Source organism: Aquila chrysaetos, unplaced genomic scaffold, assembly GCF_900496995.4.
Source record: "Aquila chrysaetos chrysaetos unplaced genomic scaffold, bAquChr1.4, whole genome shotgun sequence".
NCBI classification, from domain to species: Eukaryota; Metazoa; Chordata; class Aves; order Accipitriformes; family Accipitridae; genus Aquila; species Aquila chrysaetos.
The window spans coordinates 634-12782 of record NW_024470340.1 but is presented as its reverse complement, the minus strand read 5'-3'; the positions used below and the strand labels follow the sequence as shown (position 1 = coordinate 12782).

At 46.7% G+C, this 12149-nt stretch overlaps 1 protein-coding gene across 1 annotated transcript; it reads right to left on the bottom strand.

Annotated features, from left to right (window-relative positions):
- Window positions 1-10456: 10456 nt before the first annotated feature.
- LOC115337553 lies at window positions 10457-11915 on the bottom strand (the record flags this gene model as incomplete). Its single annotated transcript, XM_030005931.2, has 2 exons — window positions 10457-11315; window positions 11397-11915. Coding segments are annotated over 2 exons (936 nt in total), but the record flags the coding sequence as incomplete, so codon positions are not given.
- Between the last annotated feature and the right edge of the window lie 234 nt (window positions 11916-12149).

Below are 12149 nucleotides of genomic sequence, written 5' to 3'. Positions count from 1 at the left end.
GGGATGTTTGCCAGTCCTCAGAACAGTTAAAGATAAAAACATTCCATAGACATACTCTTGACTGTCTTCAGCCACATCTTCCCAGGCCTACACAAGGCCATCCTCCAACCTGACCTTGTAAAACTAGTTCTTCAAGGCTTGGCAAACATGCAGCACAACAAATTCTAACGGTCACTCTTGAAAACAAATGCCAGGTGTTCCGAGCTGCTCCCACATCGCCCCCTTTTTTGTTTAGGAACATCAGATTCACGAGGAAGGCAGCGAGGACTCTAGCTTTGAACTGACGCAATCCTCGTACTGCTGCTCAGGTGATTCTGATTGCTGCAAACACACAAATGATTAATAATTCTCCAATAGCAATATAAATTCAGATACACAAATTTAAACCTTCAAATCATGTTTTTGGATTTAAGCATTCAACAGTATTAGACAATTCTTTGAAAAACACCTTATTCTGCTAATTTCGTATATACACTTTCATTCCCTTGTAAAGGAGTTACACAGAGCCCTTGTTTTTGAAATACCCAATTGCAATGTAATTTCATTCTATTTTACAATGCATTTTGTCTATGTGATGGGTTGATCCTGGCTGGACACCAGTCACCTACCATAGCTATCCTATCACTCTCTCCTCCACAGCTGGACAGGGGAACGGGAAATGAGGTTTTGCGGTTAGTTCATCACACATTAACTCTGTCACTTCATCCTCCTCAGTGGCAGCACTCATCACACTCTTCCCCTGTTCCAGCGTGGGATCTCTCCCACGGGAGACAGTCCTCCACGAAGATCTTCAGCATGGGTCCCCTCCACGGCGTGCAGTCCTTCAGGAGCACACTGCTCCAGCGTGGACCTCCATAGACCGCAGGGGAACGACCCGTCTCACCACGGTCTTCACCACGGGCTGCAGGGGAATCTCTGCTCCGGTGCCTGGAGCATCTCCTCCTCCCCCTCCTTCTGCACTGACCTTGGTGTCTGCAGGGTTATTTCTCTTAGATGTTCTCACTCTTCAGCTGCCATGTCTGTGTGTTCCGCAACCGCATCTCTCTTCCCTCTCTCCAGCTGTTTGTTTTTTAATTTTTTTTCTCTCTTCCTCTCTCTCTCTTTTTTTTTTTATTTTTCCAATTATTTTTATGCAAGCCAAGTTACATGAAATGCTTTTGCAATCATACGTTCAACTATTTTATGATACGTGGTACAATCATTACAACTGCTAATATTACAATTAAAATAACTGAGCCATGCATAAGCAAATCTTTCAACCATCCCGTAATTCCCAAACTTGTTAGCCGTCCAGTTAAAGCTGTGTCAGTTATCGTGAGCCTTTTACTGTGAATCATATTGATATCGGGTGTTAGTAACGCAAGTCGTCCGAGGCTACATGGCCTCCTGTTAAGTTGTGATGGAATTCCTCTCCCACGCTCTATTCCCACAAATTAAAAACATCCCCGCAGGTAAAGCAGCTGGAATAGAAAAAAGAGCGTGATATTCTGGAATAGATATAGTTACACCAAGCTGTAGCATTTCTATATACAGGCAAAATAGCATTTACATTCTGACCCTTTCGAGTGGTGTTATGGGTGTAATTAAACATCACACAGGGATTCATGATGACTGATCCTAAGAACTCTAACTCTTGAGGTTCTTGCATTTCTTGAGGCAGGTGTGCATACAACAGGAAAAGTAAACATGGTATCTCCTTGCTGTAGAGCTTTTTCTCGACAGCGTTCCATCAAGCTATGTGTATTTTTTCCCAAATTATTAAGTGAATCGTCATGGATTAGACAGAGGCACAGAGTTAGAGGGAGTAGCAGGAGAAGGAGATACAGGCAGTGCAGCAAAGCGAGGTTCTGTTTTAAGTTCTGCAAACCCTGGAGAGGGAGTACCAGGGGATTGGGGTGGGGGGGTGGGGGACGGCAGCGGTCCCGGCCGCGCAGAGGCCGCGGGAGGCAGCGGCGGGACGGCCGCGGCAGGCAGCGGTGGAGGTAATGAGGGATATAAATCCGGCTCTTTTTCAGAGTCCACCCTGCCTGATACAAAAGAATTATTATCAGAATCAGAATCCTGCTCGTTAGCGGCCTGCTTACAGACTGCCTCCTCAAAAGCAGTATCAGGCTGTACCCGCCTGCAAAACTTGTTGCAAGGCCGCCACTACCGGACGCGCTTCCCGGTGTTGCTCTCTCTCCAGTACCTGGCGTATCATGTTGCCTAGGGACGAACCCGCTGGCAAATGAGAGACAAGCGCTGCGCTCTGTGGGTTAGCTTGAGCCCTAGCACATTCAAGCACAATCGCCTCTTTAGCCGCCTCCGGGAGGTTTGCCGCCTGCACAGCAAGCTGAAGCCCATCTAAAAAGGCAGTAAACCTCTCGGCAATCCCCTGCCGAACTTTCACGCAAGGGGGGTCCGCTCTATCCATGGCCGCGACACGCCCAAGAGCGGCCAAGGCAGTTGTTGCGACTGCCGTAAAGTCACGCCCGCGCATGCCCCGTGCCTGTGCCTGAGGCGTTGCAAACCGTCCCTCCCCATGAGCTGCCGAACCACCCGCCGCAACTCCTCTCGTGGATACTGGGGGGGGGGGGGGCGCATCAGGTCCCGCTGGTGCCGCCTCTGCAGGAAAAACCTCCGTCTCCGCCGCACCCTCCGTGCCCATGTCCGCAATTAAGGACGGCCCACTCTGTGAACCCCGCTCCACGGCCGCCCGCTCCGTCTGAGTCCGACCCGCTGTCCCCGAGGGCACTGTCCCCGCTGTCCCCGAGGGCGCTGTCCCCGCTGCTCCCGAGGCGGCGCTGCACCCGCAGACGCAGCAGCTCGCGCCGCCAACCAGCACGCCTCAGCCTCCCGTCCCGCCGCGACCACCTGCTCCACCTTCCCCCAACTCTGCGATCGTTCAGCAGCTCCGCGCTCGGATCGGAGCAAGGACTCCCGAATCTCTCCCCAATTTGGGGGGCTCAAAACTTATCTAGGAAACTCAATGTCCCCCCGGCGCAGCATCCATTGGATGCATTCGCCCGTGGGGCCCCTCCTAATCGAACCGCGGGCACCCGCCTCATCAGCTAACACCTTTAATACCTTAATCGCTTGCGCAAGCTCCATCGTCGCCTGTGCGGCCGATCACGTCGGGGTCACCACTATGTAGCAGTGCTACATATCAAGGTGCCGCGATTAGATCACTGGTCGGCCCGGACCAGGGAAGAGACAGATAACACACATGGTGTGAGTGCCAACTCCGTCCTTTATTGCGCAGTTAATTCCTTTTATACTAACAACGGTAGGTGGGATTACTGATATGTCATAGGGAGGTGACGACTAGCCTTCTACCTTTCCGTGACATCGCGAGATCTTCCGAACGGTGTTCCCTACAGGTTCCCTTTTTCCCTTCTAAAAGTCGTAAGGCTCGATTCAATGCATATAAATCACAGGATTGGGCTGACCAATGTGAGGGTATTTTCCCTTTCTCTGTTGTCTGCATTTTTGAGCCATCGACCACCGCATATCCAGATATGCGTTTGCCCTGTATACATCTAGAGGATCCGTCTATAAAATACTTTTCTCCTTCCTCTAATTCTTGTTCCATCAGATCCTCCCATACTTTGGTCTGATAATGTATGACTTCTAAATAGTCATGTGCAAGAGGCTCCATAGGGTCCCCATACAAGAATTGGGCTGGATTTAAACTAGTACTGGTAGTAATAACTAGTTCAGGACTATTAATTAATATAGCTTCATACTTCAAAATTCGGGAGTCAGTCAGCCATTTCTCTGCCTGCGGAGGTTCAGGACATCACACACAGACCAATGTGATCAAGTGAAGCCCCTTTATTGTACAAATAGCTCGGTTTATATATTATTTCTAGTTCCTGCTCATGCATAAGCCATCTGTTGATTGGTTAGCATGTGCCGTCCACGCGCTTAGTTACACTTAATGATTGGTTATATCAACACTGTACACATGCATAAACATAAGACATAATTGGTTATACTAACTAAAACATGCGAGACTTGTCTCAGTCTAATTGGTCAAGATAAACTGCCGAATTGAGGTTGTTTGTGCCAAGTTCTCTTTATCGTGGAATGCGCACCTGTGTTTTCCTAATTGGTATCTTTCTTTTTTTGTCTTCTTGTTTATTCTGTTCAAGGCCTTCTAAAGCCGTCTGGAATGTTCTTGCGACCGTTAGCTAAATATGTGTCCACAACAATTCCCCCTTTTTCTTTAAAAAGAGCATTAACAGATCTAGTCACCACCATCCGCGAACTCAGCCCAGCAATCGGTAAGTGCCAGCTTTATGTGGGCGTCCCCACGGAGGCAACGATGGCCTTGCTGTACACCAACCCGATGCTCTTCGGAAAGTCCCGGTATTTATACATTTGCAGAGGAACGGATTTCAGCACACGTGGCCAGCGGGTGCTGAAATTCGCCTCGGTTGAAACATGGGGAGCCTATGACGCATGCGGTCGCTGGCCAGGCGTGCTGCACGAGTCATAGCCATCCTGTCTGTTGGTTCATGGGCTTTGTGATGTGGTTGCAGTGCACAGAGAATCTTGACCTGTTATGTTGGTCAAGGTGACCTACACGTTAGTTTTTGGCTGAGGTGGTATTCACATTGTCGCACCATCTAGGGTGTTCCAGATGATGACGGTCGTACAAATCGAGCGGGAGTCCATCATGGGCCTGTGAACTCAGCCCTTTGCAAAGATCTATGAATACAATTAATTAAAACACAGTAAAAGCAACATTATACCTATTAAAATACACAAGAATAAAAGAAACCCCGATTTTTAACAAAGATACAAACCAACTCCTAAGTCCCCATCCTGCAGCTAAATGCTCTAAGCCAAAATGACAGCTTCCTTAATTGCGTTAAAACTCTTGCAGCTCCTTCTTGCCTCTGCAGTTCTGTTATCTTGTTTATTAATTGCTCCACTGTCCAAGTTCCTCATGTCCGTTGTTTCTCTGGTGGTTCAAAGTCCGTTCATACCGCAGCTGTCACGTACTCTGGCCCACTCATGCTAACTGCGGCCTACTTATGCTAACTCTAAATAATCAGGCTCAAAGAAATGTTCCCCATTTTCCATGAAATCTCCCACAATTCCCCCTTTTTGTTTATGAGCAATCCAGGCTTGATTAATAACTTGGGATGCCATTTTTCTCAACAAGCTAACTAAACAAGGTAAAATTATTACAATAGCTAAAATCACAATAACTACAACAATGCCCATGCGACATAATTCTTTAAAGCAACCCGTTATCGCTAATGACCCAAACCATTCATCCAAGGGGTTCTTCTCTACTACCACTCTATTCATGTTATCTTTCAACTGGTGTAATTTCTCATGTATAGACTTCAAATGACCTGATATGTTCATACAGCACATTCCTTCAAAATCCTCACAGCCATGCCCTTGTGCTAACAATAAAAAATCTATAGCCGCCCTATTTTGTAAAATAGCATGCCTTATGTTTTCTGTGTCTTCTAAGAGATCATTTATAATACTAGATGTAAGATTTAACTGTTTTGACGTCCAACATGCTAAGCGTTGCAACTCCCGTAACGCATTACCCGCTGCAGCCCCTGGTGTAAAAATAGATAGCAGCACTCTTGTGGCCTTGCCCAACAGTCGTACGTTATCATTACAATCAGGCCCAAGATTTTCTATAGATCGCTTGTGTCTTCGATTGTCTGTTAAATTCAGTAACTGAATAATAGAGGGTGCAAACAATGTAAGCTTACCCAAGTAACATGGTCCGCCAAAAGATCTCACTGGGATGCCGTGCCAAGCACGATCACCGCATATCAAAAAATATCCGCTTGGTAAAGCCTTGGCGGTATAATTAGTACCTATAAATATCTTACTCCCCTGGGCCTCTGCTCCCACGGCTCCTACACAATAATCCCTACTATCCATAAACTTATACCAAGAGCTTGGACTAGATACATTTGTCCACCCCGACATGTTGTGTTGCCGATAATAATTAATTCCTGTGCTAAACCCTCCTGCCAAATATACACATGACTTATTACCATATGTTGATCCTACTAAATCAAGCTCTTGCGGATCCCAGGGCAATGTAACATTAAGAGAATTGATAATCTTTGCAGTTGCTACCCCTGTAAGATTTTGACAATGCTGCTGTGGGATGTGCGACGAATACAAGCTGTAACAAGTCTCATTAATCTTTGTTTCATTCAAAGCACTGCCATCAGAAACCCATGCTCGAAAATCTGGCAGGTACAAATATGGCACTCCCACCAAACATGTTCGAAATGGATCTGAGGGTGTACTCATTGAGAGGCAAAAAGACTGTTGTCCTGTCTGGCTAGCCCAGGTTATCCACATATTTTGCCTTGGGTTAATTTGATGTAATGGTAATGCTGGCTGTACCACTGCACATATTGCAATGAGGCAGCAAAGTGTTCCCGCCAACGGTGGCGCTCCTAATACCTTCTTGTGTCGTTCCATGTCGTGTTAATAATCTGATAACTTCTAGGAATCCGGACGTTTACCCTACACTGTCTCCCCGTAATCACACTATACTCAATCAAATTATGCTTAGCACGCTCCTTACCTAATGCAAATTCTATATACGATAAAGTACACTATCCTAAGTCTTCTATAAGCGGTAAATCATATACTTCATTATAATGCCTTAATCGGTCGGATCGGCGGCTCCAGCACCCGCCGGTATCGTGCCAGTTGCCGTTGGAATGATTCCGGATCCAGCTTCAGTGCGAAGCCATGGCTTGACCCACTTGGCTGGGATCCAGCGAATGCCTCGATCTGTAAGCAAACACATATATCCCCTCCCAGTAAGTTTTACTTCTGCAGGTCCGCACCATTGTCCGGACTCTGGGTCCTTATACATTACCATGATTCCTGTATACTGTGGCATCTTTTCCGCCTGTAAAAGAGCATGATGCACTACCATCGGTGGATCTTTGTGATCACCTGTCAATCTAAGATAATTTAGCACAAATAAGGCTTTGGCCAATCGCTCCTCTGGAAGTAAGCCTTGAGTTCCCCCTCTTTGTTTTTGCAGCATGCTCTTCAAGGTTTGGTTAGCTCGTTCAACAATAGCCTGTCCTGTGGGAAGATGTGGGATACCCATACCATGGTGAATCCCCCACAAATTACAAAACCGAGCAAATCGTGTAGAACCATAAGCCGGGCCATTGTCAGTCTTAATTTCTTTAGGCACACCCAGCACTGCAAAAGGAGCGTGAAGATGTCGTTCAACATGTAAGGCCTTCTCTCCAGTTTGAGCTGTGGCCCACATGGCAGCAGAACAGGTATCAATAGACACATGCACATAACGCTTTGCACCAAACCACATGACATGGGTGACATCCATTTGCCACAACTGCAATGGCAAAAGACCTCGTGGGTTCACCCCACAGCCCAGGCCCAACCCCTCCTTTTGACAATTGGGGCATGCTTTAACGATGCCTTGGGCATCAGTGAGTGGTAAGTCAAATTGTTTTGCTAACATTCTAGCGGGTTGGTGCAAGAACGCATGTGATTGTTGTGCCTGCTGAAAACAATTCCCTGGAGGAGGCTCCCATGCTGCTGCAACTAATTGGTCAGCTCTTTCATTTCCTTCTGACAAACCTGGTAATCTTTGATGACTCCTTATATGCGTTATAAAATACTCTACACTCTGAGAGTTTAAGCAGCGTAGTAATGACAAAAACAACATTCCCAATTTTTTGTTTGTGACCTCCTTTACCATCGCTCTTTCCATCCTTTGTACCACCCCAACTACATAAAGAGAATCAGATATGATATTCAGCGGCTCCTTAGCCCAATGCTGCAGTGCCCAAATTACTGCTTTTAATTCTAACATCTGTAAGGAATCCCCAGGTTCTCCCTTTTCAACATGCTCACACCTCTGACCATTAGCATCCTGCCACGTACAGGCGGCTGTGCCTGTCTTTTTCCCAGCATCAGTAAATACTGTTACCCTGTGTACAGGTATTTCCAACCGCCATGGTTTTTGCTCAAAGGTTTGCTGTTCCAATAGCGACCATAATTTATGCTTTGGATATTGGTTACTTACCATACCCCCAAACCCAGCTAATGCTACTTGCAACGCTACAGAATGCCAAATTCCCCATTCCAAATACCATTTTACCAGGGGTATTAACAACATTTCTGGTTCCATCCCTGCAATCTCTACAATCCTTGTTCTTCCCTTAACGATCAGTTGTGCAAATAGTTCCAATCGGGTTACAATAGATTTGTCCGGTCGCATGGCTAAGAAGACCCATTCCAAAATTCTCAAGGGATCTGGGTGCTTTGTGTCCCACTGACAGATTACCGCATAAGGGTGTTGTCTCTGAGATTCCCCTGTATTAATGATCATTAATATTATCGGTAAATCCTCATTACATCTAGATGCAAAGCTAAATGCAATCTTCTTTGATATATGTTCTAAAGCTGTTTTCTGTTTTCCTGTCATTTCCCGTTTCTTGTCTGCGTGTGCGCTTGTACTCAGGAGTTCTACCAAAGGGGCCATATCGTCATTAGTGATACCGCAAAGATTTCGCACCCACTGGATGTCTCCCACAAGCTTCTGGACATCATGCACCGTTGAAATTTCTGATCTTATTTGAATCTTCTGAGGTCTAACATTGCTAGCATCTATGTGCCACCCCAAATACTTCCAAGGTGCTGCCTTTTGCACCTTTTCAGGAGCGATTATTAATCTGCGGTGGCTTAAGGTGTCCTGTAATTGATTTAAAATTTCATCATGTGGTAGGTTCCTTCCCGCTATCAAAATGTCATCCATATAATGATAAATGATTAATTGGGGAAACTGCTTTCTTACAGGCTCTAATGCCCAGGCCACATACACCTGACACATCGTGGGGGAATTGCGCATTCCTTGCGGTAACACAACCCAATGGTATCTCTTGTAGGGCTCTGCTTTATTAATCGACGGTACCAAAAAGGCAAACCGTTCAGCATCATCTGGGTGTAAGGGAATGGTGAAAAAACAATCCTTTAGATCTATAATTAACAAATCCCATTCTTCTGGAAGCATAACTGGAGACGGCAAACCTGGCTGTAGGGCCCCCATATTGTGCATCACCGCGTTCACAGCTCTAAGGTCATGTAACAGTCTCCACTTCCCACTTTTCTTGGAAATGGTAAATATTGGTGTATTCCATGGACTAGTAGAGGGAACAATACATCCCGCTCTCAATTGCTCCTCAACTAACTCTTGTATTTTTTGCAGCCTTTCAGAATTTAGCGGCCACTGATCAATCCAAACAGGCTCATCTGTTTTCCAGCTAATTTTTAAGATTGGCTGCCCCTCAGTGACCGCTCCTAAAAAGGATGGGTCACTAATGTTGCTTTCATTTGGCTCAGTAAGTCACGGCCTATGAGGCCAAACAATTCCTTTGGGGTAGTCATGACATACGGACGTGTCATAACATGCGTACCGTCGGGGAACATAAATATAATCGGTAGCTGACTTACTAAGGTGGTTTGTGTGCCCCCTATCCCTGCAATACCAAAATTTGGATTGATCAGTGGCCATGATGGAGGCCAAATGTATCGCGAAATAATTGTAACGTCAGCTCCTGTATCGATTGTCATCGGTTTCTTGACGACAACTCCGTCAGGCCCTTCCAACTGCACTACTTTTTCTGGTTTACCTTTTGTTATGTCCATGGCAAAATATACTTGCGGTTCCCCGGCGGAGCCGAATCCACCATCTCCACGTTGTACTTCACCTGGGTTCGGAACACACGACCTGAATGGAACTAATTGTGCTATTCTGGTACCTTTAGGAATAGAAACAGGAGGGATTAAAACGTGGATCATAATTTTCACAGTCCCACAATAATCTGCATCAATAAGTCCTGGGACTACCAGAATTCCTTTTAGAGCCATTGAAGATCGCCCTATTAAAAATGCACTAAGCCCAAACCCTAATGGTCCTTCTATGTTGCTATCCACCAAGTGGACTCCTGCATCCACCAGTGTAATGTCTACTGCGGTTTCCACGTCCACTCCGGAGCTTCCTGCAGTGGCGGATCTGGCAGTTGTGAGGCTGCCTGAGGGCTGGCAGCCCAAGCCCCTTGCATTTGTGTTGTCGTGCTCGGGGCCTTCGCGCTTGGTGTAAAGTTTCCCTTCTTTCTACATTCTTGGGTGGTGTGTTTATCTTTCTTACAACTGTTGCACCACCTTTTACTAGCAGAAGCTTTACATTGGCTCCTGATGTGTCCAAGTTTGCCACAATTAAAACACTTGACCAAGGGTTTCTTACTGGCTTTATCGAGAAACGGCTTTATAGCTCCTTGTACAGCTGCGGCAACATAAGCTGCTTTCTGCGATTCCACTGATCGATTCATGTATTCTATCATGTCAGCGACCTCCGCAGTTTTTGGCAAATTACCCAATGCTTGGCGTGTCTTCTCATTCGCATTATCAAAAGCGATCATTTTTAATACTTTCTCTTTCATGGCGTCGTCCATGTCAGGATGATCAAAAATTGCCTTATGCAGTCTATCAATAAATTGTGCGAAAGGTTCATTAGGCCCTTGTTTCACCTGAGTAAAAACATGGGTTCGCATCTTGTCTGGTAAGGTAATAAGGGCTTGATACGCCAAATTCTGTGATAGATGATGAACCTCGGTGATACATTGCACCTGGGCGTTCCCTGCCGCGAAGGGTCCAGTACCCATCAACATCTGCGTGGTTACTCCCCATAAGGGATCTGTTGGCTGTCGTGGAGTTGCCTGTTCCCGATCACAGAGCGCTTCCCAATGTCGCAAAAATACTAACATTTGTGAGGGTTCCAAAACCAACCGTACTATTTGCATAATATCTTGAGGGATCAGCGTATCAGCAGAAAAGATGAATTGTAGCAATTGTTGGGCTAACGTAGATTTGATTCAATATTGACTCACAGTGGTCTTTAATTTCTCAAGGACTTTCCAGTCAAACGCCTCCCATCTTTTCAGTCCGTTATTCTGTATAACAACTGGGAATGCTTGAATCATAGTCCCTTCCACAAGGGCGTTTTTTATTACTCCCCTCCAATGCCTCTCTCTCTCGTCTGCAGCGGCTGTTGCAGGCGGCTCCGCATCTATCGCGGGCGCGGATGGTTCCACCATCTTCGGCTCCGAGAGGCGGGATGGATTAAAGTGCGGTGGTGGTAAGGACAGTGAGACCAGCATACGGCCAAAATCTTCGCTCTCTTGCCTTCTCGGCTCACCCTTTCTAGAGGGCCCTTCCGGCTGGGAGGATGAACATCTCCTCACTTCTGGTTCTTTTGATCGTACTGTCAGTTCTTGTAACTGGTTCACCACCTCTCTTAGGAGCTCTTCCACTGTACTACCTGATGATGATGGTTCCTTCTCTTCTACAATCTGTCTATCCACATTAATCACCTCCAAGTCTGTCACCTCCGAGTCGATCGGGCGACAAGCGGCCGCCCCTAATTCCCCCGTTTCTCGTGGAGTAACAGGCAGGGGGATACTTTCGGCACCAGCGACCTGGCTGGGTATAGGCAAAGGCTGTGTCTGTACAGACGTCTCAGCACTAGCAGAAATGGATGCTCGGGGGGGTAGAGACAGCTGCGTAGAAAATGTCCCTCTAACTGCAGCGGGATAGGCTGACGCAGCTGACATGGAGGCATCAGAAGGGATCACCGCCATGCAGACAGCAGCGGCTGTTTGCCGTTCCACCCTCATTGCCTGCAGCACATCTCGAACTACCTTCCAGTGCGTTGCATATTTGCTTGCCTCCTTTGTCTTATCTCCCCCGGCGCTAATAGTGTCCCACAGCGCCTTGCCTATATCATCCCAAGTCGCTACTTCAAATGCAACATTTATACTCGGAATAAGTTCTCTCTCCCAAGTCCATAAAAGTAACCCCTTTATTATGGAGTTATCGCATTTCAGCCCTCTCTTAGAGAGAATATGTTGAAGGAGGTTTAGGACCGCTTCTTGCTCTTTGTCCAACCCCATCTCCTTCTCCGACCGCTCACCTGATTAGGGCGAGATTCCGTTTTTCTATTCACTTGCACGCGCTTCCTTGTCTTCCCAGCTCAGCTGAGGCTCGTGTCATCCTGCCGGGGCAGCAGGGATTGTTTCAGCCAGCTTCTCCGCTCCCTCTCTCCGTCGGCTCCTGTCGTAGAATTC